Genomic DNA, 23,894 nt, shown 5'->3' with positions numbered 1-23,894 from the left:
GTTACTTTACAGCTCCATGAGTTGCTTTGCACCTAAAAATGACAGCCTCTGCATCACTTGCAAATAGAAATGTGTTAAAGATGACAGTTGGTATGATACTCTACTTTGAAATCAACAGACCATGATAACCTCTTAAATATTTTTTAGTCTCTCTGTGTCTGATTCAATTTGACTTTCTGACTGAATTTCAGACTTAAACATAATTTTGTATTTGTCCTCTAGGTTGTTTTCACAAACCCCGTTAACCCCCCAAAACAACAGAGTGAGGAGCACAACATCTCTTTGGTGTCAGTATCAGTCAACATGTGGGCTATCTCTGATCTGCGACGCCCCGCTGAAATGAAGCCATTTCTTTTGGTGTCATTCAGCAAAATGTGAGGTACACACTACTTTTTACTACTGCTGTACTGTAGTCTTAATTACCTAATAGTAACAAAACCCCAGTGAGCGATTCTCACAGAGAATCTCCCGTCACCGCTGCTTGATCTCAGCCCGAACCTGGATGATTGTGATTTGAAGAAATACCCAGAATAGTAGACATTTCCCCTGTGCTGGCACTGTGGAGACTCATAGTATTGTGTAATCCTGACTGTCAACTTTGATATCCGTTTGTTTTAAAATCTAAGGTGTATCTTGTAGGTGAAATGTGGGGGAAGGAGCTCCAACAGGTTTGGCAAGAATCACCTCTGTATCGAAATTTGTGTTTTATTATCTGATAATCCAAAAAAAAAAAAAAAATTCACACTTTTCTTCCTCTCTGCACGTGAACAGTTTCTTATCTCGATCTGGGATTAAATGTCGTATGAAATCTGAATGTTGATATTTGATTAAAAGCATTACTCTGCTCTGCTGGGTTGTTCTGAGTGGATTCTGAGTGTAAAAGCAGATATGCTGATAATACAGGAAGCCTGAAACCTGCTGAATCGCTGCAGAAAGTAAACCAGTTTCTAGCAGAATGAAGGTTCTTGCATGATAAGCTCAGAACAGTAAAATGACTCCTCTGTTGTTGCTCAATGGTTAGTGAAAAAAAGCCATGTGCTTTGTTATCTGTCTTTACTTCACTAGAACACGTGTGTGCGTGTGTGTGTGTGTGTGTGTGGGGGGGGGGGAACTAAGGAACACCCTGAACTTGTTCTACTAACGATAAGGAGAGCAGGTAGGAACGATCCACTCGCTGGCATCTTGTGAAGAACTGGTTGAATTTGACTACATGCTGAATAGGGTGGAGTAGGAAATGGGGCATTCCTATTGGTCATTGGAATGATTGACTCATTTCTCAGCCAATAAACACAGGAGTTGATTAAATGGCAGTTAACATTACAACTAATTATAGAACATTAGGAAAGTCATTAAAATGTCCGTGACCTAATCACCCTTTTGTACAATCCTCTTTTATATCTTTTCCTTATGTTTTACCTTTTTAAATTCTGTTTTCTAATCCTTTTTTGTGTTTTTATTGTGTTTTACTGCTGTATTTTGTATTTGTTTTGTGAAGCACTTTGTAACACTTAAGACAGGTGCTGTGCAAATAAAGTTTATTATTATTATATTGTAATAAACCTAAAGAGTTCAGGCTAACTGTATAAAGCAGAGTAGCGTTTTGCTGCCACCACCTTTAAACAGGTATGGTCCGGAGTCATAGACGGCATCCAAGAGACAACAGTCCCGTAGGAAAATATGCTTTATTAGAAATGATTAGACATTCATTTTCCAGAGCAAACAGGCAACTGGACTTGGACAACTGGGTGATATGACACCGGCCCCCAAACTACAGGCTACGGCCCCACTTTATTCATTAAAGACAAGGAGGTTCAGTGCTTAGTCACATGTGAAAACCCACATGTGAATTCAAAGCACACGTGCCTTCTGGACGCATGTCGGTTTTCACATGAAACACTTTTTCTCACGTTGTATTCTGACGACACCTGACAGTTTTTACTTCAGATGTAAAAATTTCAATTTCTAGAATAAGTGTTTTCTTTTCCACATGTGAACCTTTTCTCCACATTTTCACCTGCTTGTGTTTGCTTCACATGTGACAACTTTCATTTCACATGCAAAGAGACAATTCGCAGGTGAAAATGTGATGGGAAAAAAATGAAAATAGGAAAACCAACATGTGTCCAAAAAGCACATGTGGGTTTTCAGCAGTGTTTTTTTTCGTTACACCGCCCCCCAGCCCAGATTGGGAGAAATGTATTAGTAACCGGTCAGGTTCTTGACTGTGTGCTGGCTTGTCTCTATCCACGGCTCCCGTTCAGGAGGAGGAAGGGTTTCTCCACCAGCACCGTCAGAACATAGCCTGCCACCAGCGTGAGAGCCAACAGGCCGCTGAACAGGTACATCTAGAGATGGAGAGAGGAGGCATCTGTCATGCTGACAGACGCACATGGAAAACACATCAAATTTCATGATAAAAATTGAAACAAATGAAATGTGCTCACAAAGTTGAGGTCGGTGTAGTGGATCTGAGTCTCCTGTGTGCCGTTGTAGAAGATCATTATCACAGGGTGAACCACATAGCAGGCATAGCTAATGTTGGCGAGAGGAACCCAGAGACCCAGAGACAACAGACGCTTGATAAAGCCTGGTGAGAGAGAGAGAGAGAGAGAGAGAGAGAAATGTAGAACAAAATGAAGTGTACTGGATATTTAACTGGAAGTGGGCGGGGCTTCAATAAAACGTGGGTGTGGCTTAGACTGAAAAGTTAAAATTTCTAATTCTTCGCTTTTTCTTTCCCTTATAAACATTGCCATTGCTATTGTTGAGATATTAAAGCATTAAACGTGTGGTTTTACAATGACATATCAATGATAATGAAGTACATTTAAAACTACACTAAGCTAATTTTTTCTGACCACTAGAGGGCGACAGAAACCGCAACACATTTTGTAAACACACAGCAAAGCTACTAGGCGACGGAAGCCCTTAAGGACAAACCGTTCATAAAGGCTATGGGTAAAATAAACGTACCTAAAGAAATATCGCCGGCTACCAGCCTCGCTTTGCCAGATTTTTCTCCCATTGAAGGTCACACTGAAGGTTAACAGATGTTTGGGGGATCGCTGTCGTTGTGAACAGCCTATCCAACATTTACTATTCTGATGCTATAAGCTGCAGCTAATGCAAAATGCTACCGCTAACAAACTAGACTAAACACGAATCAAGTAACATAATCCGAGCGTGGAGTTGTATTAATTGTAGTGATTACGGCTGATCAAGGTGGCAGAAGGCAGGACACATGAACCGACATAACCGTGGCAACCAGACGGCAAATGCAGACTATAAACAATGCAATTACAACGCACACACACTGGACAGGAGGAACGGCGGTGTCTGCTCGCTGATATAAGTTGCTATGATGGTTTCTTTCCCTTCCCCAAATGCAAAGGCAAACACAACTGTGCCCCGCTCTCTGTCGGCAGCCGGCTATGTACAGACAAGTGAAGCTAATATACTATAGGTTAGGTTATATAGCTTAGTAGCTGTACAGGTAGCTGACTACATAAATAAACTATGCCAGTACACATAACCGCAGATATAAACCATACTGGTCCTAAATAAAATTGTTAAAAACTTCAGTACACCTTCAGCTCCCGGAGCTCTCCGACGAGTGAACGCCCGGCCGCGGTCAACGCTGGTCTGACCCCGTGCTTCGTCACTCTCCTTCTTGGCTCTTTCAGCCTCTTACAGAGGGGCTCCGGGCTGCTGTGGACCAGGGGGCCGGGGACCTTCAATCGGTCCGTGGGGCTCCCGGGGGCTCTCCCCCTCCCTCTCCTTCTTAGCCCTTTCAGCCTCTTCTGTCAAAGGCTTCTTGTTTTGTTTTGTTGCAGAGGGTCGAGCAGTTACAGTCCTGTCTTCCATGTTACCACTATCTGCCATATTGATTAGCTTCACGCTGTTCAATCTAAGCAACTAGCCTGCATTCAAACTGCGGCTGTTGTCTTCCTGGTTTGGTGGAGGCGCCTCCTTTCGGCCGTAAGTCAGCACGGCACAGTTCGGGGCACAGAGAATGAACAGACTGAAAGCAACACATAGACTAAAGCAATTTTCTCTGCGTTGGTCTCATTTTTCTACTGACAAACCTTTATGGTATCAAAATCAATTGGAGGATGATAGAATCACATACAAATTTTACATGTAGGGGCTTTAACAAACAACAACCTAGATGTTATGTCACCATAAGCATAGGCTTTTATAAACACACCCACAAACAACCACAGCCATAAACAACTGTAAACAGAAAAACAAAATCATGGCTTGCATGCGAGTATGAACTGCATGAACCCAGTTTTTAGTGTTTATAGTAGTGATGCGCGGGTCAGGTTTTTTCAACCTGCGACCGCCCGATCCGACACACGTCGGAACCCGCCTGACCCATTTTCATACTCGTAAAACAACGACCCGAAACCGATCCGCAACCCGAAAAAAAAAAAAAGATTCAGGAGGCCATTTTCCAAAGACTCATGTAACTAAGGTAGCCTAATACTTAATGCTGCAGTGTGCGCAGAAAATAATGTTTGGATGGCAGGATAAACCAGCTGGAGATTGGGGAAGTTTACTCCGTTCATTCAATTTTAAACTTATTGAAATTGAATCTTACATGGCTGCCAAGATGGCGTCGGAAGTGTCGGAAGCTACATGGCGTAGAGCTGGCAATGTTTGTTCACTAACCAAACCGGAGATATACAGAACAATTGATGGCAAGGTGATTATAGAAGATGAATTTCCTTGTTGTCAAGATGAGAACATTTAGTCAAGATGAAATTGCTTTGCTGGCCACGAATAACTTCAGCTCAGAGTGGATGGAAACTTCCAAGGAGCTTCTATTTGAGGTCGGTGCTTGAAGGTACTAAATGAGTGCGGGGAGAATATACCAAGGTTCGTCTCACACTATTTAGATGAACTTCCACTAGTCTCGTTTGATCACATTGATGTCTCGGTGTTGCTGGGTAGAATGGAACAAGTAAATAAGGACATTGGCTGTTTGAGGAGAACTCTCGAAGCCCAAACAAACGCCTGTGAAGATTTACGGGCGGTGTCTGTAGCAATTGAACATTGTGTGACTGCAATCGAGAAGGCCCACGGTCCCTCGAGCCAGGACACAGGTGCTGAGACTAGTTTATAGTATATCTTTGCATCGAGTTTTTAAATCCTCAATTTCATTTTACCTCTGCTTGTTGTTTAATTTGATTATTCATTGCAAAAAAGTCAAACGTGAAAACCCACGTGAAAACGACATTTTCACCTGTGAATTGTCTCTTTGTAGGTGAAAAAAACTATTTGTTTCACGTGAAAAAAAAAAACACTTTACACCTATGAATTGAAATTTGTGTGTCCAAAAAGCAGATGTGCTTTGAATTCACACGGATTTTCATGTGACTTTTTTGTAAGGGTGATGAAAATGACGAAAAATAAAATCAAAAGCTTCCCTGGGAGAAAAAGCCTTTATGTTTGGCTGCTGTGCCTCTACTCAAACTTCACTAAGTCTGATTTTGTGAAGACCAGTAGTCTGGAGCGATGGGGAAACAAAACATCCCAGCTGTACTGAACAGAAAAAAAATTGGAAGGAACAAATATTCGTTTAAATGCAATATTCATGCTTTGCTGAAAACATGGTATTCAGATTGGGGAACATCCTCACTCTAGACTCACCTCCATAGCCCTCCTCACAGGCCAGTATGATCCAGGCTACAGCCAGGGCCCAGAGGGATCGGTGCAGTCCCTGATAGAGGGCATGGGGGACAGACGGATGGGGCGGGACCTCCCGTAGGACGTAGGCCAATCCAACCACCAAAGCCAAGCCTAACATGCAGGAGAACCAACCCAGTGCTGCTTGCCACTGGAGCAACAGTCGAGCAGGAGAGGCAGACAAGACGGACGGCAGTTTAGCGGTTGTCCAGATGTTGAGTAGGTTTGGTCCTGAGCTAACAATATCACAATAGACCAGAGGTGGGGACTCGAGTCACATGACTTAGACTTGAGTTACATGACTTGGACTCAAGTCATCATTTTAATTGCTTAAGACCTGACTTGATGCATGAAGAGAAGACTTGAGACTTGACTTGACTTGGGTTCTGGTGACTCTGACTTGTACTTTGATGACTTGAAAAGGTTTCTAAAGTCTTGACTTGAGATCTTGTGTTTGTGTAAATGACTTAGATTGAAAGTGATGAGATTTGTTCCAGCGGACGACTGAATTTAAATTCTGTTTTCTGAATTTGTATGGAATGATTGAATTTATTGAAGTTGAAACTGATTATAGAAATCAAACTCATGATGCTCTTACCAAGTTTTTATCCTATTAAAACCATATTGCATTGAAAAGTCCTAGATATTTAGTTTTCTTTAAGATATTAAATTGATACTGGACTCTTGATTTGTTCTGACTTGACTTGCTGTTCTACATTTAGACTTGAGACTTGACATTAATGACTTGGACTTGACTTGGTAATCTACATTTAGACTTGGGACTTGACGTGAGACTGACTTGGTCAAAGCAAAGTTGACTTGGTCACCTCTACAATAGACCAACAGCAGGTTTTATGGATTTTCTTGTGGGCCCCCGCCGTGCGTATAATGTACTAAAGGTTCTAATAAAAGCGTGTAGTAGTAATTAGTGTAGTAATACTGGAAGAAATGTCTGTGATAGAAATCAGAAGTTCTCACCCGATGCTTTAGAAGCTGATCTTTCTTTGTTGTCATATATATTCCCATCATGATCCCTATCAAGTAAGGCCCATATCTTGTGTAGATTTTATCATAGTAATATACTAAATAATCATCAGAGGTTCTGCAAAACAAACAAACACATATTAATTAATGCCCGACAAAACAGCAAAAACAGAAAAAAGTCAAAGAAAATTAAAATGAATAGATATAAGCCAATGATAGTACACAATGATTATTTGCCATTGAATAAAGAATTTGTATTGGTCTGTGGTGAGAGGAGAGGATGGTTTTGCCAATCAATGAACTAGCAAGTGAGTGCAAGTGATCGCTAGGATCGAATTACCGCTATTAGCCTTAGCTTGCTCGCATAGTTTAGCTATGGATCGACATACTCCAAGTGGAGCAACTAAACGCAAGTTAAAGAAAGGAAAGGGCGAGAGGGAGGCAGCCATCCTTCAAAATGTGCCTTCAATTTCAAGCTTTTTTTAAAGCACAGCCATGGGATGCTACCAGCATGGAAGAGGCTACGGTTAGCCACAGGACCGCTCCCGACCTGACCGACAGAAGGTTAGCAGCAGCAGCAGTTGTACACACAGCTGGCGGGGAGGTTCGTCCTGCAACATCACTGCCGGCGCAACAGTAGCACCTCCTTCGGCTGTGGAACCAGCAGGCAGTCCACCACAAAAACCCTGGGGAGGAGGATGACTGGCCAGAGACAGTCACGGATCCGGCTCTGTGGCGAGACGTTCACAGTGACGGGGTAAAAACTGTACGAATTGACAGAGGGGCGGCGACTTTTCAGAACAGACAATCCAAATAATATAAGGCTTGAACGAGGGACAGCAGATCTAACAAATGACTCGCTTCACTGCCGCCTGCCAAATGGACGGATCGTGTCCAGAGAGTGGATGATGTATTCCCCTTCAACAAATTATATTGTGGTTGTATCGAATTGTGAACCCGGTATCATGTATTGAATCGTATCATGAGATAAGCAGATCGTCCCATCCCTAATAATATGCAACCACTGTGCGTACGTGTGTGTAGGGGGGTATAAAGGATGCTGTTGCCCAGGGTCTGAGGAGGTCATGGTCTGTCTTTGGGTACAAGATCATTGGTACAAGATCACCAACACTGAGTCTTACAGCATAGTTGGCTGATGGACAGGAATCTGGAGGAGGGCAGTTACAACAGCACTGGCCACGCTGGTTATTAGCAGTAGGGTTGCTGCCACTGCTGCCGACAGCACTCTGTTCCTGATAGAAACAGAAGATTGCAGGGATCAGACATTACACAAGATAATGTTTGAGCAGACGTAGTGTGTAATGACACTCATGATTCATAGTCATTTGGCCAAGGTGAAAGTTTGATGTACTTAAAGTCCCCATGAAATTAACTCCTATTACTTTTACTTCCAGGAAAACAGAGTATCTTTCATACTGACCTCATGCTGCACTAGTACGTGTAAATATACATTTCTAACCAATAAAACCATCCGATTTTTGAACAATCTGCCCCTCCGCACCCCTTCCATCAAATAAAATTGCTTTCTCTCCCTAACTCATTGGTTTAGACTTTTGAATGATCCCTCACCGTCTGAAAAGACAGACCAGCAGAGGAGTGGTGACATAACACTGGAAGTCTAGAGCCAGGTACCATGTCCAAGAAACACACTGTGGAGAAATAGGCAAATAAATATGAAGAAATAGGTCAGTAAAGGGAGTTAGGCACAGTTGATTTGTTGTTGATATTTTACCTAGAGAAGAGGAGAGACATAAAGAGGACATCAGAGAAAAGGAAACAAATCAAAAAAGTCATGTGAAAACCCACATGAATTCAAAGCACGTTGGTTTTCACATGTGAACAATTTTTCTCATGTTGCATTCTGACGTCACATGACATTTACTTATTAGATATGTCAATATTTTTTATTAATTATTGTACTTCCTGCACCGTCAAACATAGCTGCCACACAGAGAGCTCCTCCGCAATTTGTAAATTTTTTGTTATTATTAGTGTTTATGTCGGACAACCGTGTCACCAAGGGCAACCACGTCTATCATTCAGTATGATAGACAGACTTTACTGGACATCAGATCTATGGTGGAAACTATTTTTTCATCGAGATCGACAACAACAAACATCGCGGACGACCCCGACCTGCTACCTGTGTTGTTACATGGGAAATATTTTATTTATATATTTTATTTTATACTGATAATATACTCTGTCACTTTATATTTTTATTACATCTTACTGATGGTCACTAACATTTTGCACTGCTATTTTATTACTGCATTGTTTGTATACTGCATTTGTTTACTTTGTTTACATTGTTGTGGCTAGCTCTATGCTCAAGAATTTTCATAGCTAGCATTATCTGCATCTCGCTGTTTTGTTGTGTATTGTCTTAATTTCTCTAATCACAAAATTGACTGTATTAGAGATGAGATTAGCAATTCTTTACCCACCGAGGGCGTTGATCCCTCTCCTAATCGTGCATTAGGTGCAATAGAGACCACCGCCGTACTCTCACAATTTGAGACAATAAAATACCAAATGTTGCTAAAGAAAGATATTTCAACCTGTCAATCATCAACAACAGACTCTAAGACTGTGGGGCCCAAACTGGCTCCCGGGCCACAGTTTGACCCTCCAGAGGGGGTCAGAAATATGAGATAATTTAGAATAGATAAAAACTTCTGTATAAACACAAAGGTATACTGTCTCCTTAGACACCTTCTCTAAATTAGTACTTTCCTCTAAATCCACAACCAGCTTATCTGACCCTCTTCCTGCTAAATTGGTTAAGGAACTTCTCCCAATATTAGGCCCCGCCCTACTCAATATCATTAACACCTCTCTCTCCTCTGGCGTTGTGCCCTCGTCCTTCAAATCAGCCGTAATTAAACCTCTACTCAAAAAATCTAACCTCGATTCTGATGTTCTTAATAACTTTAGACCAATCTCCCCTTCCTCTCTAAAGTCTTGGAAAGAATAGTTTCTACCCAACTAACCGACTACCTCTCGTGTAATAGTCTTTTCGAACCCTCTCAATCTGGCTTTAGGTCTCTCCATAGCACTGAGACTGCTCTCACAAAAGTGGTAAATGACCTACTCCTCGCCTCAGATTCCGATTCTTCTTCTGTTCTGATCTTACTTGATTTGAGTGCGGCATTCGATAATATTCTCTTAACCCGCGTAGTGAGCTACGTTGGCATCCGTGACTCTGCGCTTTCCAACCTATCCGATAGAACGCATTGTGTCTCACATAAAAATACTATATCTGACTACTCTAAAGTTAACTTTGGCATACCGCAGGGCTCTGTGCTGGGGCCTCTGCTATTCTCTATTTACATGCTACCTCTTGGTGAAATTTTCCGCAGTTATGGTATTAAATTTCACTGTTACGCGGACGATACTCCGCCCGCCCAAGGTTTCTTCCAAGTTTTCCTACTAAGGTTTCTCTTGGGAGTTTTTCCTTGTGTGCATTAGGGTCTAAGGCTGGGGTGCCGGGTAGGTTAGGCTGTAGAACAGGTAGATTGTTTGTCTTGCTAAAATCTGCTCTTGCCTACCTTGTGTTTTTCTCTATGCTTGTCCTATATAATTTTGTTCACCATTGATTGTGTTTAGTTAGATCTAGCTAGACACATCCTCTGTAAAGTCCTCCTAGACATGCTTGTGATAAAGGGCTATATAAATAAACGAACTTGAACTTGTGCTTATGACAATAAAGAACCTTGAACTTGAACCTTATTTGTTTTACATGTGAAAACTTAATTTCACATGCAAAGAGACAGGAAATTTCACATTTTCACATATGAAAACCAACATGTCCAAAAAGCACATGTGCTTTGAATTCACATGTGGGTTTTCACATGTGACTTTTTTGTAGGAGAGAGGAGAACAAAGGAGAAGAGAAGGGAGGTCAAAGCCATTCATGTGGCAAAATAGAACAGGACCTGTGTAGAGTAGAATTATTGGCTCAACTCACCATTGCGTGGACACTGTAGAGATTGTTAATCAACAGTATGTTGGTCCACCAATACTTCTTACAACGCCTCACCTCGTCCTCAAATAGGAGCCCGTAGGGTCCCTGCCGAGACACAGAGAAGACGCCGATGTCTAGACACATGATGAACAGATGCAGTGGCTGGATCCTACGGTGAAAGAAAGATAGACAAAGAGATAAAGAGAGCATTTACATTTACATGAAACACACTTCATATAGGGTCATCACTGACCAATGAAATTATATTTGACTGTATGTAATAAGTCCAGAAATGTACTGTATAGGGATTGGTGTTTAAATTAGACCAAACCTTGAGGACAGAGTTTCAATGATGCATTGATTGATAGTTTGACTTGATGAACTGATGTCACTGTACCTTTTCAACCTCTTGAAGAAGAAGCCGGCCACCAAACCGGGGCTCATTTTGTCCTCAGCCCTGCGGATGGAGTTCAGCAGAGACCTGGCGCTAAGGAGACCCCTACAACACACAACAGGTTCAACAAACTGCTTAAGAATTAAAAAATATTGACCACTTAAAACTCAGTTTTTACTTCACATTCCCTTACAAAAAGTCTCATATGAAAACGCACATATGAATTGAAAGTGTATGTGTTTGCTGGACACATTGGCTCAGATGTGAAAAATAAAATTTCACCTTCAATTATAATTATGTACATATGGAAACCAATGTGTGTCCAGAAAACATGTTCTTTGAATTCACATGTGGGTTTCACATGTGACTTTTTTGTAAATGAATCAAACAAAGTTTAAAACTCAGTGTCTTTGCAGTCTCACCCTAGGAGCAGGAAGGTGTCTACAGACACAAAAACAGGTCCACTATTGGTAAACACATGCAGAGGGTTGCCTTCAATTGTCTTCTTCCACGTATTGGAATTATCTACAATAGAGACATTGTAGTATGAGGGAAAAATAAATGAGTGAATGAATAACTGACTGACAGACTGAATGAGTAAGGTGATTGTGCTGGTGAGTTGTAAGACAAGTGTAGTTCGGTCACACCCAGTATGGACAATGCGGTCAGAATTGAGCTGTGACCACAGATGATCCAGAGCAGGCTGAGGGCGCGGATGCCGTTCAGGGAGGAGAAGCTGCCTCCCGAGGAGGTGCTAAGGACGCCCTGGCTGGTCGTCTGAAGAGCGAACGCCTGGAGGCACTGGGAACCACAGCTTCGAAGAAAACACAGCGGGGTGCGTCTGGCGCTCTCTGTAACAGTTGAGACAATGAGACAATATTCAACAACTTGTTGAATCTGTTCACAATAGGGCTGTCAAAATTGGCCAAAAATGACGTTCGATTATTCCTTCTAAAAAAACACACAGGTTCGAACCATTCGAATATCTATTTTTGCGCATTATGTCCATAAGAGGGCAAACCAATACAACGAGAGACATAACTACTCGTATAGGTATATTTATTTCAACATAAACATGTCTTTTTAAAAGATCTACATACCTACACATTACAAAATAAACAAATAAAATAATGTCCTACACCGTAAAACTTAATTTAAAGACCGTAGACCTCTTTCTCTCTCTCTCTCTCTCTCTGGTTGGTGCTAGAGTGAGAACTGAGGACGCGCTGTCTCTCGGAGCGAGATCAAATGAATGATTCGTAATTGATATGTTATTCGATAGCCTAATTTTTATAAAGGTTAGGTAATAAGGTTTAAATAAACAATTTGATACAACTTTATCTCGAGGTTCCACAATTTTGCCGTCTGACCAAAATCCGAAGTATTTCCAAACAGCTTTTCAGATCGCTCGGAGGGGTTGTGAACTCTCTGCCATCATCACCACACGGTTGTTGTTGAATTATTCGCTCGTTTCAGCTTGACCTACATTTCATTTTCAATCAATGAAAGTGACGTTGTGTGACTTCTGTCCGTCATGCAGTGCCTTCAGTGCAGCGGCCCAGGCCCAGGCAGACAGCCGCAGTAGTGCTGCTTTTTTTTTTTTTTTTCACAATCGAATATTAATTTTCACAATCGAATGTCTGTTTTTTTTTTACAATTCGATTATATAATCGAATTTAGAATATTCGTTGACAGCCCTAGTTCACAAGCGTGTTAAATGTAAGTTTTCAGGATATTTTCGTGGCCTCATTCAAATGAATGGGAAGTAAAAATCCAAACATTACAAACTCGTCCCCGCTGCATCCGATCTTGGTGAGTAGATTATATTCTGGTTTTCATGGCAGTCAAGAGCCGCGTAACTCCCATGTTAAAACTAAGTGGAATATTGCTTTAAGGCCTTCCGTGCTTGGCGCTCTCCTTTAAGCATTCATCAATCTGGATTTAGGACTGAACATCTCTGCTACTTCAGTGGGTGTTAACAACATTATGACTGCTTTGGATAGTAATCAACATTGAGCTGCTTTTTTTGTATCTGTCTGTGAAACTTTTGATACAGTTGATCAAAATGACCAAAATTTCTCAAGAAATTGGGCATTGGGCCTTTAAATTCAAAGCCCCATCTGATTGGAATAGCCTGCCTAAATCTCTTAGATCCATTACTTCTCTTCGCATTTTTAGGACATCTCTACTTGCTCATCTTAAAACAACTTGCTCTTGCTTTTAATTGTGCTTAATCCATTAACAATAATTCCTCAATATTAAATACTACAGTTGCATTTGTACACGTTTGTGCAAGCATTCGTATGTTTTGTGTGCTTTTGCATGAATGCATTTATTTTTGTATGCTTCTGTTGTTTGGGTTAAATAAAGGTCAATAAAGTTCAATTCCCTTAGAGTCTTTCATTAATTGGCTTTTATCCTATTACCTGTGGATGGTTTCAAAACTACATCTCAATGTGTAGTGTTGGGTGATCTACGATCACAGTTTTTGAACATAACTAAAGGAGTTGCCCAAGGCTCAATATTAGGTCCTGTGTTGTTCACTATATTCACTAATAACATTCTATTATCCATAAATACTGTTCATGTATACAAAATATTAGGAACTCTTTTCTGCTGTTGAGTTGCATCCCATTGTGTACAATCAATGTCTTGATTGCCAAGAGGACTAAAAACACTCTGTAATCCGTTTCCTCACCTCCATCTCCCCTTCATGACTGAAGTGGATTTAATCAGTGAAATCAACAAGGATCCACAGCTTTCACCTGGATTCACCTGCTCAGCCTATTTCATACAAACAGCAGGTCACCCTAACGTTTTGTCCAGTCAGTGTACATTTCTAGGCTGACGATACAATTCTGTACTGTTATGTTGATTCTATATGACTGACTATCAAATACCTGCAACTGCACACAGTGCACAAACGGTACTTACCACTGTCTTCTTCTGAGTTGCTTTTGCCCATCTCACTCTGCTGTTGGGCAGTGTAGCTCTTATTCCCTCCACTAGAGGAGCCATTGGGCATCCAGGTCTCATTAAGATTCAGACCGGTGTTCAAAGAAGAAGACTCTGCTCTTGGACTGACCTCTCTTTGGCGCTTCCACCTTATTATGGCTGTAAACAGGGTCGCCACGAGAGGAATCGCCACGATTACACAACACACAAACCTGAGGGAAAAGAGGCGTCTTGGGTAGGTGAGGATTGGCCAGCGATTTTTAAAGAAAAATAGTTCTGACATGAAGACCTGCACTTGAAAAGAGTCACTTCTCCAGTCCAGTCTACAGTAACAGCTACACATGGACATAGGACAGGAGGAGGTGAAGAAGTAAGGCGAGACTATTGAAATCTAATCATATACTCACAGGCAGATGATGGCTGCGGCGTCTGCGGTGGTGGTGTTGGACAAACAGCGGACCATGAGAATCCTTTGAGTGGACTGAGGGACCAGGCTGGGAGGAAAAGAAGGAATGAGGGATGTCTGACCCAGCTGGAATCTCTCTGGGAAACAATGAGACAAGTCAAAGGTATAAGGAAAAATATTGGTCTAATCAGATGATACTGTAATGGATCAGTTAGATCCAATGAAAGAAGATCTTGAAATCCACTGACCGTGCACCACCAGCATTTGCACCTCCTCTTCCCCACAGGAGTCTGGCACACAAATGCCCACAAAGTACGTGACCATGGCCTGGTAAAAACATCATTATTTCAAAAGATACCTTCATTGTTTGAACATAAATGGTTAAAATATGAAAACTGACAGTGCAGATACAGAATAGAGCATGCCACGCGCATTATTGTTGTACTTTCCCTGATGAAATGTTCCAGCTCAGGCAATTCTACTCTACTGAGCACACCAGCTGGTGACATCACCTGGCACCAAAGATCAGCCAATAGCAGATGGCAATTGCAATAGCACACTTTTAACCATTAGATGGCAGCAAATCTACAAAAGTGGTCTAGGGTTCAATTACTCTTTAAATGTATTATTGTCCTCTTTTTTGTTTACTTTTTTGGTACTTTTATCACTTCTCTGACCTTACAAACAGACTTGGAAAAGAAATTATGCTATCTTACACTTGGGAATAGCTCATCACTATGAGGTTGGCAGCTATCAAATCCGAAGAATCTACCAATTGAGCAGTTGGCATGACAGAGAGGGAAGAGTAACAGTATACACGTTACACTGTAGAAACACTCAGTACCACCTTTATTCAATACACTTAGATAGTACCAGAGCAGCCTAAATTCTTTGAGGCACGGATTCAACTAGATGCTGGAAACGTCCTTAGGCCGCAGTTCATCCATATCCAGAGCAATATGTCAGACATGCTGTGGAGTAACAGGGCATTTCTGTCCCCTTTATCGTTCACCCTCTACACCTTGGATTTCTGATTCAACTGGTTTATGCCACCTCCAGAAGTACTGATGACTCCTCTATTGTGGGATGCATCCGTGAAAGCAATGAGGAGTCTGGCAGAGAGCTTTGTCAAGCAGTGAAAGGAGAGCCATCTGCAGCTCAACCTCAGTACGACAAAGGAGATGGTAGTGGATTTCCAGTTTGCAACAAATTACAAGAATTACATGAACGCACAATCAGCAATATAAAGTAAAGAGGAAGAACTGTCATGAATGATGGCCACTCCTCGCGTGCACAGTAACCGGCTGATGCAGCAAAGTCCGACATAGGGGAGTAATATTCTTTCATGACGCTAGGTGTCGCTGACGGGCTTTCTTACATTACAAGTACCTTGGGTTGCATATCAACAACAAACTGGACTGGTATGACAACATGGAGGCACTGTACAAGAGAAGGCAGAGTAGACTTTTCCTAATGAGGAGGCTCAGGTCTCTCTCTTTCTGCCCAAACGGCCCTTAGGGAGCATATATATTTTATATGTTTTGGTATATATGTACCGTATTTCCTCTAATATTGGCCCGGGCCTTTATTTACCTCAACTGCAGAGGGTAAGCAGGCTTATATTAGAGACAGGCCTTTATTTCTAATTCCCTCTGTTTGATAAGTATGTTTGCTCATATTTTAGTATGAAGTTTGATTTTCTGATCTGCTTCTGTTGGGGTATGCTAGGTAGCCGTTTTTTTGTTATTGCAATGCATTACGATAATTACGGTAATCGACAACGGCACGCTCCAGAGACTTCCACCGGCCTGTGGCACTTGTACGTTACTACAAACTACAATTACAAACAGGCACCAGGAGTTTACCGGTATCCACCGTTGTTTGCATGTACGCTGAAGCTAACTGAAGCTAAGAATAGAATCTATACAGTTATATCATATCGCCGTTTATTTCGATGCGCAAGCTCAGTCCACCTGACAGCCCTCTGTTCTGTCGGCGGGATGGAGGTTTCGGTGCACCGAGGGCTTACTGCCGACGCTTCGAGTTTCCCGGGGGCGCGGTTCCGGCCAGTGCCGATAGCTGGGCGCCGATTTGTTCCCGGTGATCCGGCCGAGATTGCGGCGGGGTCTCCACGCCGATGCGTCACCGGGTGTCCCCGAGCCATATACTAGGTTTTGACCTAGTCTTGTTTCCTTTGTTTTTTTCCCCGGCCTGTATTTGAGGCCGGCCTTTATTTGTTCGTGTCGACCACGGCCCCGGCCATTATCGGAGACCCGGCTTTTAATTGACTACCGGCCACTATTAGAGGAAATACGGTATGTAACAATATGTAGCCCTGTTGAAGTTTGTTTATTGCCCCTTATTCTAGTTTGATAAAGTTCCAAAGAGTGTTATAGTTTGGTAGTAACATACATCATGACACACATGCCTTGCCCGTGTAAAAATGTGTGCAACCTACCGTGTTCTCGTGTATGCAGCCTTTTATTCGTTAGATGACAGTCACATACCTTTTTCCTGTAATACTATTGGTGGAGGCGGGACTTACAGAGAGAGTAGGTTAGAGTTTGAGGAGAGGCCGAGAGAGAGAGAGAGAGAGAGAGAGAGAGAGAGAGGCTGAGCGAGTAGAGGCTGAGAGTTGAGCTGAGACAAGAGAGTCAGAAGCCGCTAGAGCCAATCAGACGCAGAGTCTAAACTGTCAGTGTTTAATAGTATTTTGTCTAAGTGAGTTGGTAACGTGATATGCTCACAGAGAGCCCGTTTTGTTGCCGCTTATTACTGCGTGAATACTTGTTAGCACCAGCACCGAAGCTAAGTAGCCTCCTAGCTAACACCGGCGCCGAAGCTAAACAGCTAACTTGCTAACACCGGCGCTGAAGCTAAGTGATTTTCGTTAGTGAGCAGTTTGTAAAGAGACTGTAGTTTCTTCTTCTCAACCGTGAAGGAAGAGAGGACGCCAGATATCCTTCTCTGCCCTGCCCGGGTTTTTCCTGTGGGATTTCCAGCCAGCATTGGGACAGTTACCCGCCATTGGATCTTCAGGACCGTGAGTAACGGGACTACGAACTAACGTTACATCTAGACTGTGAGTACGGAATTAACATTGTTTTTGGCTCTGTATAGAGTGAAGGGGTAAGTTTGGCCACAACGCACCCAAGCTCCGACCAGGCCTGCAACGGGGTTTATTATTCATTTTTTATTATTCATTTTTATTATTCATTTTTATTCATTCAGATTTAATTACTGCCAGCTTGTGCATGTGTGTGCGTGCGTGTGTGTGTGTGTGTGTGTGTGTGTGTGTGTGCGTGTGTGGGCCCACTGTATGTGTTAAGGTTGAAAAGCAAGTGTCTTGATTAGCATTTTACTGTGAAAGGTTGAGTTTACATTTATTCTTAAAGGAAAGTGTTTCTTAAAGGAAAACCACCAACGGGAAGGTTAGATTTGAGTTACATGGTTAAAGACTAGAAAAGGAGATACATGTTAATGCTTACCTGTTGATACTTACTTAGCAACTAAGTTAAGTTGGTATACTTGCCCATCATTTTGGAAACCCACTTACCTGTATTGCCAGTAATTTGAGAGATTTTATTTTATTGTTTATTTTGTACAGTTGCCATAGCATATGAGTACTTAATTGTAACATGCATTAATCATCCAACTTACCTTGAAGAGTAAATGTTAACCTGTGAACCAAAATACACTGGCACTTAATTTAGTTATCTAACACTTGGGTAAAGCTCATTTATTGTACCTGGAGATATTATTTCAGTTTGACCTTTTATTTACACTGATCATTAATAAATCAGAGTTTTATTTTTAAGAAATATACTTATTTGTGTTGTGTTCCTGGTAATTTATAAGTTGTTTTTGTATGAAGAAAAGAGAGAATGGCAGGTTAGGGTAAATTAGCCTAATTCATTGAAGTCTTTAAAACATAGAGGTATCATATCACTTAATTAAGATTTAGTGAAAAACCCAGGGCGCTGCCCTATAGATTAAAGGGTGAGGAAAGCGGCATAGTTGTTGTTAATTTTGTAACTATGTTCCTGGTAAGATTGTATAGAGTTTTTTTATTTATTCGATGTTGGTTGTTGTTTGTTTAACCAATATTAGTTTGTTAATGTAGGTAGTTGAATGTGTAAATGCCTAATTTGTTGTCTGTTAGTTTTTCTCCTCTCATGTATCATTTTAGTTTGGCTAGCCACTATATATGTTCCCTCATGTCTCATTTATAGCAGGTCAAGCTGGTTAAGGTTAAGCTGTAATTAAGGTCTAATTAAGTTGACCTCAGTTGTTTTGGCCAGATTTAGATTTTTTGATATATATATATATATAATATATATATATATGTGTGTGTGTGTGTGTGTGTATATGTATATGTGTGTATATACATATATATATACAGTGATGTAAATAGGTTTTCAGTGTAGTGAGTCTCCAGGACCCACAGGTGGTAATTTGAGTGGGTCCCCAATAAAATTTGTGTTTTTTGACAAATTGTAGTGTTAAACTCGTGTTTGATGTTATATGGTTATAATTATAAATTATTATAAATTATTTATTTATTTATTATTAATTATTATAATTATAAATAATATAAGAGACGCAGGGGGGCTGTGTGTGCCCAGCAGCCTGTGTGTCACAGAGCTTCAGGAGAAAGTGAGGAGCATAAAACATTGTGCTTTTTTCCACGCATGGAAAAAAAAAAGCAACCGAGCCCGACCCGACCCGACATACAGTTGTAACAGTCGCAAATCTGCCTGCTATGCTTTTGGAACATTGTTTGGTTGCAGTAACAGATTAAGTCACTGGGTGGCGCTCCTTGTTTTTTACAGAGACTGAGTTACAGCAACAGGTTGAGTAGGTTACTACCAACTACTGCCAGTCTACCCAGTACTGACGTCGTCTCGCTCTGCTATCCAGGAGTAACGTTAGCCTACTTTCCTAAAGCTAACAAGCACAAAGCTAATGTAAGCTAAGACACGACCGAGCGCGTTGCGGTCTCGGGTCCCGTCGGGTTCGGGTCGGGTCGCAGACCTCTAATGTGTAGGAAATGAAACGACTAGTTAGTGAAATCAAAGTCCTATGTTGCAAACAGAATGGCATTTTTATCTTGTGGCCATCCACAATGATATGAATCGATTTGAAGAAACATAGGGGCTGACGCACAGACATGTCAGTCATGGCTTTTTTCCCCGAATAATAACGAGCAACTTCAGGTAGAAGAAATATCTGTTTCCATCGCATTAGCTTATCTGTGCTTTCCCGAATAACGGATTCGGATTCGGGTACATCCCTACCTGCAATAGTTTGTTGGCCAGCAATATGTTTGATCTTTTTCTTTGGTGGCATTTTAAAACGTTTTCCTGTCACTCATTGAGACTGAACAAAACGGGAGATATGCGCGAGATATATGCGCAGACGGTGAGAAAATCGCGGCCGGTGGATTTTTTTTTTTTTCAACACGGCGTGTCCTCTGGACGGTAAAGCATCATGGGGTCATCATCGACATGAGTGAATACAGCATCCACGTGAGTTTATTTACCAGTTACCAAGTTTGTAGCCTTGTTGAAATGAAATCTGTGCGGCGAAAGTAGCGTTGGATGCAGGTCCAGTGAGGGCAGTAAGTCTCTCCCACGATGACTGAGACTATTTTAGGAAAAAATAGGGTGCATCCCCTGGACGCGTCGATAGTGAGTTTACTGCGTCCTTTCGATTTTAATGCGTCAGAGACGCAGGACGTGCACCTATTTACATCACTGTATATATATACATATATATATATATATTTTTTTTTCCTGAATGTTATCATTGGTTTTTGTTACCCTCTTAATTTGTAAATATTTTGGGTAAATAAAAACCCCTAAAAACATACCTGTGATTCCCTGTGTCTTTGGTTCCTACACTCACAACCGGGTTGGACCTGTTTTTGCCAACAAAACAACCTAAATTCTTTAGAACATCCCGTTCCACCTCATCCTGTTCCACCTCATCCCGTTCCACCTCATCCCGTTCCACCTCATCCCGTTCCACCTCATCCCGTTCCACCTCATCCCGTTCCACCTCATCCCAAAGATCCTCATTTGGATTGAGATCTGGGCCCAAGCCACTGGAGGCTCATCTGCCTGAAGGTTTGAGTTTGTGTTATTAGCACACTGTCAGCTTGAGGGGCATCGTTAGACCTCATTTACTGGGGCATGAGCACGTAGGGTAGTATAATATATAGTATATATAGTATACAGTATAATAAGTATAATATCTACAATGTATTTGCTGATTTCAGCGCACCAGAATTAACTTTGTTTTGATTTTCAATGTATCTTTTTCTGGCATGATTCGGAGCAAAGAAAACAAACTCTAGGTGTGGTCGCACCCTAAAGTGATTTAGTACCGTGACAGATTGTTTATATATGTAAATTAAGGGTGTGAATCGAGTGCTGGGGCACAGGCAGTACTTCAATTCTGCTTGGTCAACAAACATCTATAATGTAGTGGCCTTTACTTGTTTACTAGCTCGCTGTCTTATCCTGTTAAACTGGAAAGATCCTAAACCCCCGTCTTATCTCCTGCCAGATGGATGAAAGATGTCATTCACCTAAAACTGGAGAAGATCAAATTTACCCTAATTGGAAAAAGGGCTGAGTTCAGGAAAACCTGGCCCCCATTTATATCTCATTTCACTGCTGCTACTGGATAACAGATTGGAATGATGCATAGTGCTCGTATGGGAATGCAAGAAAGTGTGAATGAATATGTGTAGCAGTATGTATGATACCTGTGTTTATGTGCAGCTTTGTTTATGTAAGTGCTTTTATTGTCATTGCTGTTATTATGTTAATCAATTATTTTGACCTTTGACCAAACAGGGATGGGACTGGGGGTGGTGGGACTAGAGGGTAGGGTAGTTATTTTTTGTGTAGTACATGGTGAATTGCATTATGTGTGTCACTACCTTTGAAAAAATTAAATAGAGATGTTATTAAAAAAAACATACAAGGTGTAATATTTAACGCAAAAAAATCCAAGCCAGCCAAAGAGGGAGGGGAGGAGCAAGAAGGGTGACACCAGGGTCCGGTGTTGATCCTCGACTAACTATCAGGTGACAAAAAGTAGATGTTCAACAAAGTGTCACTGAACTTGTCTGCATGCTTTATATGTTGAGCCGCGTCACCTGGGAGGCGATTCAGCTCAGGTGAACCTAACAAAGGGAACGTGTGACGATACATAATCTGTATTTGAGTCAGTATCTCTGGACAGTTTTTCTGTAAATATGCAACCACCATCAACAAATATGTTCTGATTATGATAGAAATATTGATAACAAACATCAAGCACATGCCCTTGCATGTTGTCACTTTTTCTGTAAAAATGGTACCTCCGACTGGAGTTTTTGATTAGTGTAATAACAAGAAATACAGAAACTGTTTGCAAATATGTTGCTGGCTGTTGATGCAGCTGAGAGCAGAGGAACAAGGAACACTGTAGCAGGTATCTCTCTCTCTCTCTCTCTCTTTCTCTCTCTTTCTCTGTCTGTCTCTCTCTCTGTCTCTCTCTCTCTCTGTCTCTGTCTGTCTCTCTCTCTCTCTGTCTCTGTCTGTCTCTCTCTCTCTCTGTCTCTGTCTCTTTCTCTCTGTCTCTCTGTCTAAAATAAATAAATGAATAAAATAAAAAGTGTATTGGTCACTCACTGTTCCTCAGGTTGTGGCAAGTTTCTACAAACTGCCGCTAGGTCTGCTGTGTTTCCTTCTTCTAATAGAAGTAGTAATTTTAATTTTCTAGATGAAGTGGGGTTTTTTCCACATGTGAATTTTTTTTCACATTTACACCTGCCATATGTCAATATTTGTTCCACATGTGAAAACTTCATTTCACTTGCAAGGAGACAATTTGCAGGTGAAAATGTCAATGGGAAATGTCACATGTTCACATATGAAAACCAACGTGTCCAAAAAGCACATGTGCTTTGACTTCACATGTGTTTTTACATGTGCCTTTTTGTAAGGGATATTTCACATTCTTTTTAGTCTCATAGTCGTAACGCTACTAATGCTATTTCACACCCTCCATCCTGTAATCAATACTTTTTTCATACTTTCCTCCATATATTTCTACTTAATATGTTCTACTGGTGAAATTGTTGTTTGTGTATATGTTGCCCTTGCTCTATTCTTATTGTATCCTCTTACTGCCCAATTTCGCCACAGGGAGCATTAAATCTCATCTTATCTATCTCTTGTCTTATGAATAGTTTCTTCACCTGCTTGATGAACACCTGGCAGTACTGTCCAGAGAAGGCGGGACTTCGGGCTGACTGACACTCCTGCAGCGAGCCGGGCCTGTTGACATTACCGTCTTCAACATCGCTGCCTATCTTCCCAAATGCATCATACACTGAGAACACACACACACACACACAAATCAGAATTGCCTAAAATAATGCGTGTAAAATGAGGAAGGATAACTATGATTGCGCAATAAGTGTGTATTATCTCATTCTATGACTCAAGAATTACAGTCATTTTTGGTGATCCTCCACAGACTTCCTATCATTTTGTTTAAGCATTCAAAAATAACATATATCAAACTTAAACCCCCCAAAACCTAAATTCCCAGTGCGATCTATATAACTATAAGGAGCATAAGGAAAGCGTCATCACTTACTCAGAGCAGCATATTTCTCCGGCCTGTCCTGGTGGATCTCCCAGAGGAAGGCCTCGGTATCCTGCAGACATCTCTCAGACACATTCAAGGCCGGGCTTCTTCCCAGCAGCGCTGCGCTGCAGCCTGCAAACAGAACCACGGACACCCAGTCCAGGGACATGTTGGTAAAGGAGTGATCTTTTGGGAGTGGGAAGGACCTTTAAATAACACAGGAGGAGGAGGGGACACGACGTCATCAACGAGGCGGGGTGAAATCCTGCTTCCATGGTCTGCCTTGAAAAAGGTGCCCTGTCTTACAAACAACATCCAAATTTGCAGTGTTAATTACAACGCCACCTGGGGCGGGAGGCCTGGGGTCTGGGTCAACTAGCTGGACACACAACCAAACCATGGCAATCCGGTCTAACCGGTCTCACAAAGGTGCTTAGTCAATCACATGCAATATGGACCCAAAAATTGTCTTACCCATTGATGTTCTGACCCCCAATGTGCCCGGGTCAGATGATGGCCTGCTGATCCCGGCTGGTGACTAAAGCTGAGCTCAGATTACAGGAGTTTTCAAATCCTAACCGATTTTGAGATCGGGTTTCATCACAGCACACATAAGGAGAAACTTAACCGATTTCTTCTCTCTAGAGAATAACATTGCATCCCTCACTAAGATATTATTAAGATGATCTTGCCCCAGGGAGCTGCTGTACCAACAGCTCACACGATCAGATGTTCAGACATGGAGGCTGAGCTGTTTGCGGTGACAAAATAAAGCGGAAGGCTAAAAGGATTTGCATGAGGAAATGGTTGTGGAGCAACACAGGCTG

At 41.6% G+C, this 23,894-nt stretch overlaps 1 protein-coding gene across 1 annotated transcript; it reads right to left on the bottom strand.

Moving 5' to 3' along the window:
• Positions 1-1,686: 1,686 nt before the first annotated feature.
• Positions 1,687-23,236, bottom strand: LOC144539954 (O-acyltransferase like protein-like). The gene is made up of 15 exons (XM_078286309.1): positions 23,077-23,236; positions 22,673-22,806; positions 14,667-14,745; positions 14,420-14,555; positions 13,992-14,224; positions 11,705-11,908; positions 11,480-11,582; positions 11,061-11,162; positions 10,667-10,832; positions 8,266-8,345; positions 7,818-7,928; positions 6,670-6,793; positions 5,656-5,842; positions 2,445-2,587; positions 1,687-2,345 (listed from the first exon to the last, which is right to left on the bottom strand). Exons 1-15 carry the CDS (start codon positions 23,234-23,236, stop codon positions 2,241-2,243), a joined length of 2,067 nt encoding a protein of 688 aa, XP_078142435.1. The 3' UTR covers positions 1,687-2,240.
• Positions 23,237-23,894: the final 658 nt, after the last annotated feature.

The sequence above is a fragment of the Centroberyx gerrardi genome, chromosome 2 (assembly GCF_048128805.1).
Source record: "Centroberyx gerrardi isolate f3 chromosome 2, fCenGer3.hap1.cur.20231027, whole genome shotgun sequence".
Taxonomy (NCBI): domain Eukaryota; kingdom Metazoa; phylum Chordata; class Actinopteri; order Beryciformes; family Berycidae; genus Centroberyx; species Centroberyx gerrardi.
Note: the sequence above shows the minus strand (reverse complement) of the source record. Positions and strands in the feature narration are given on the sequence as shown.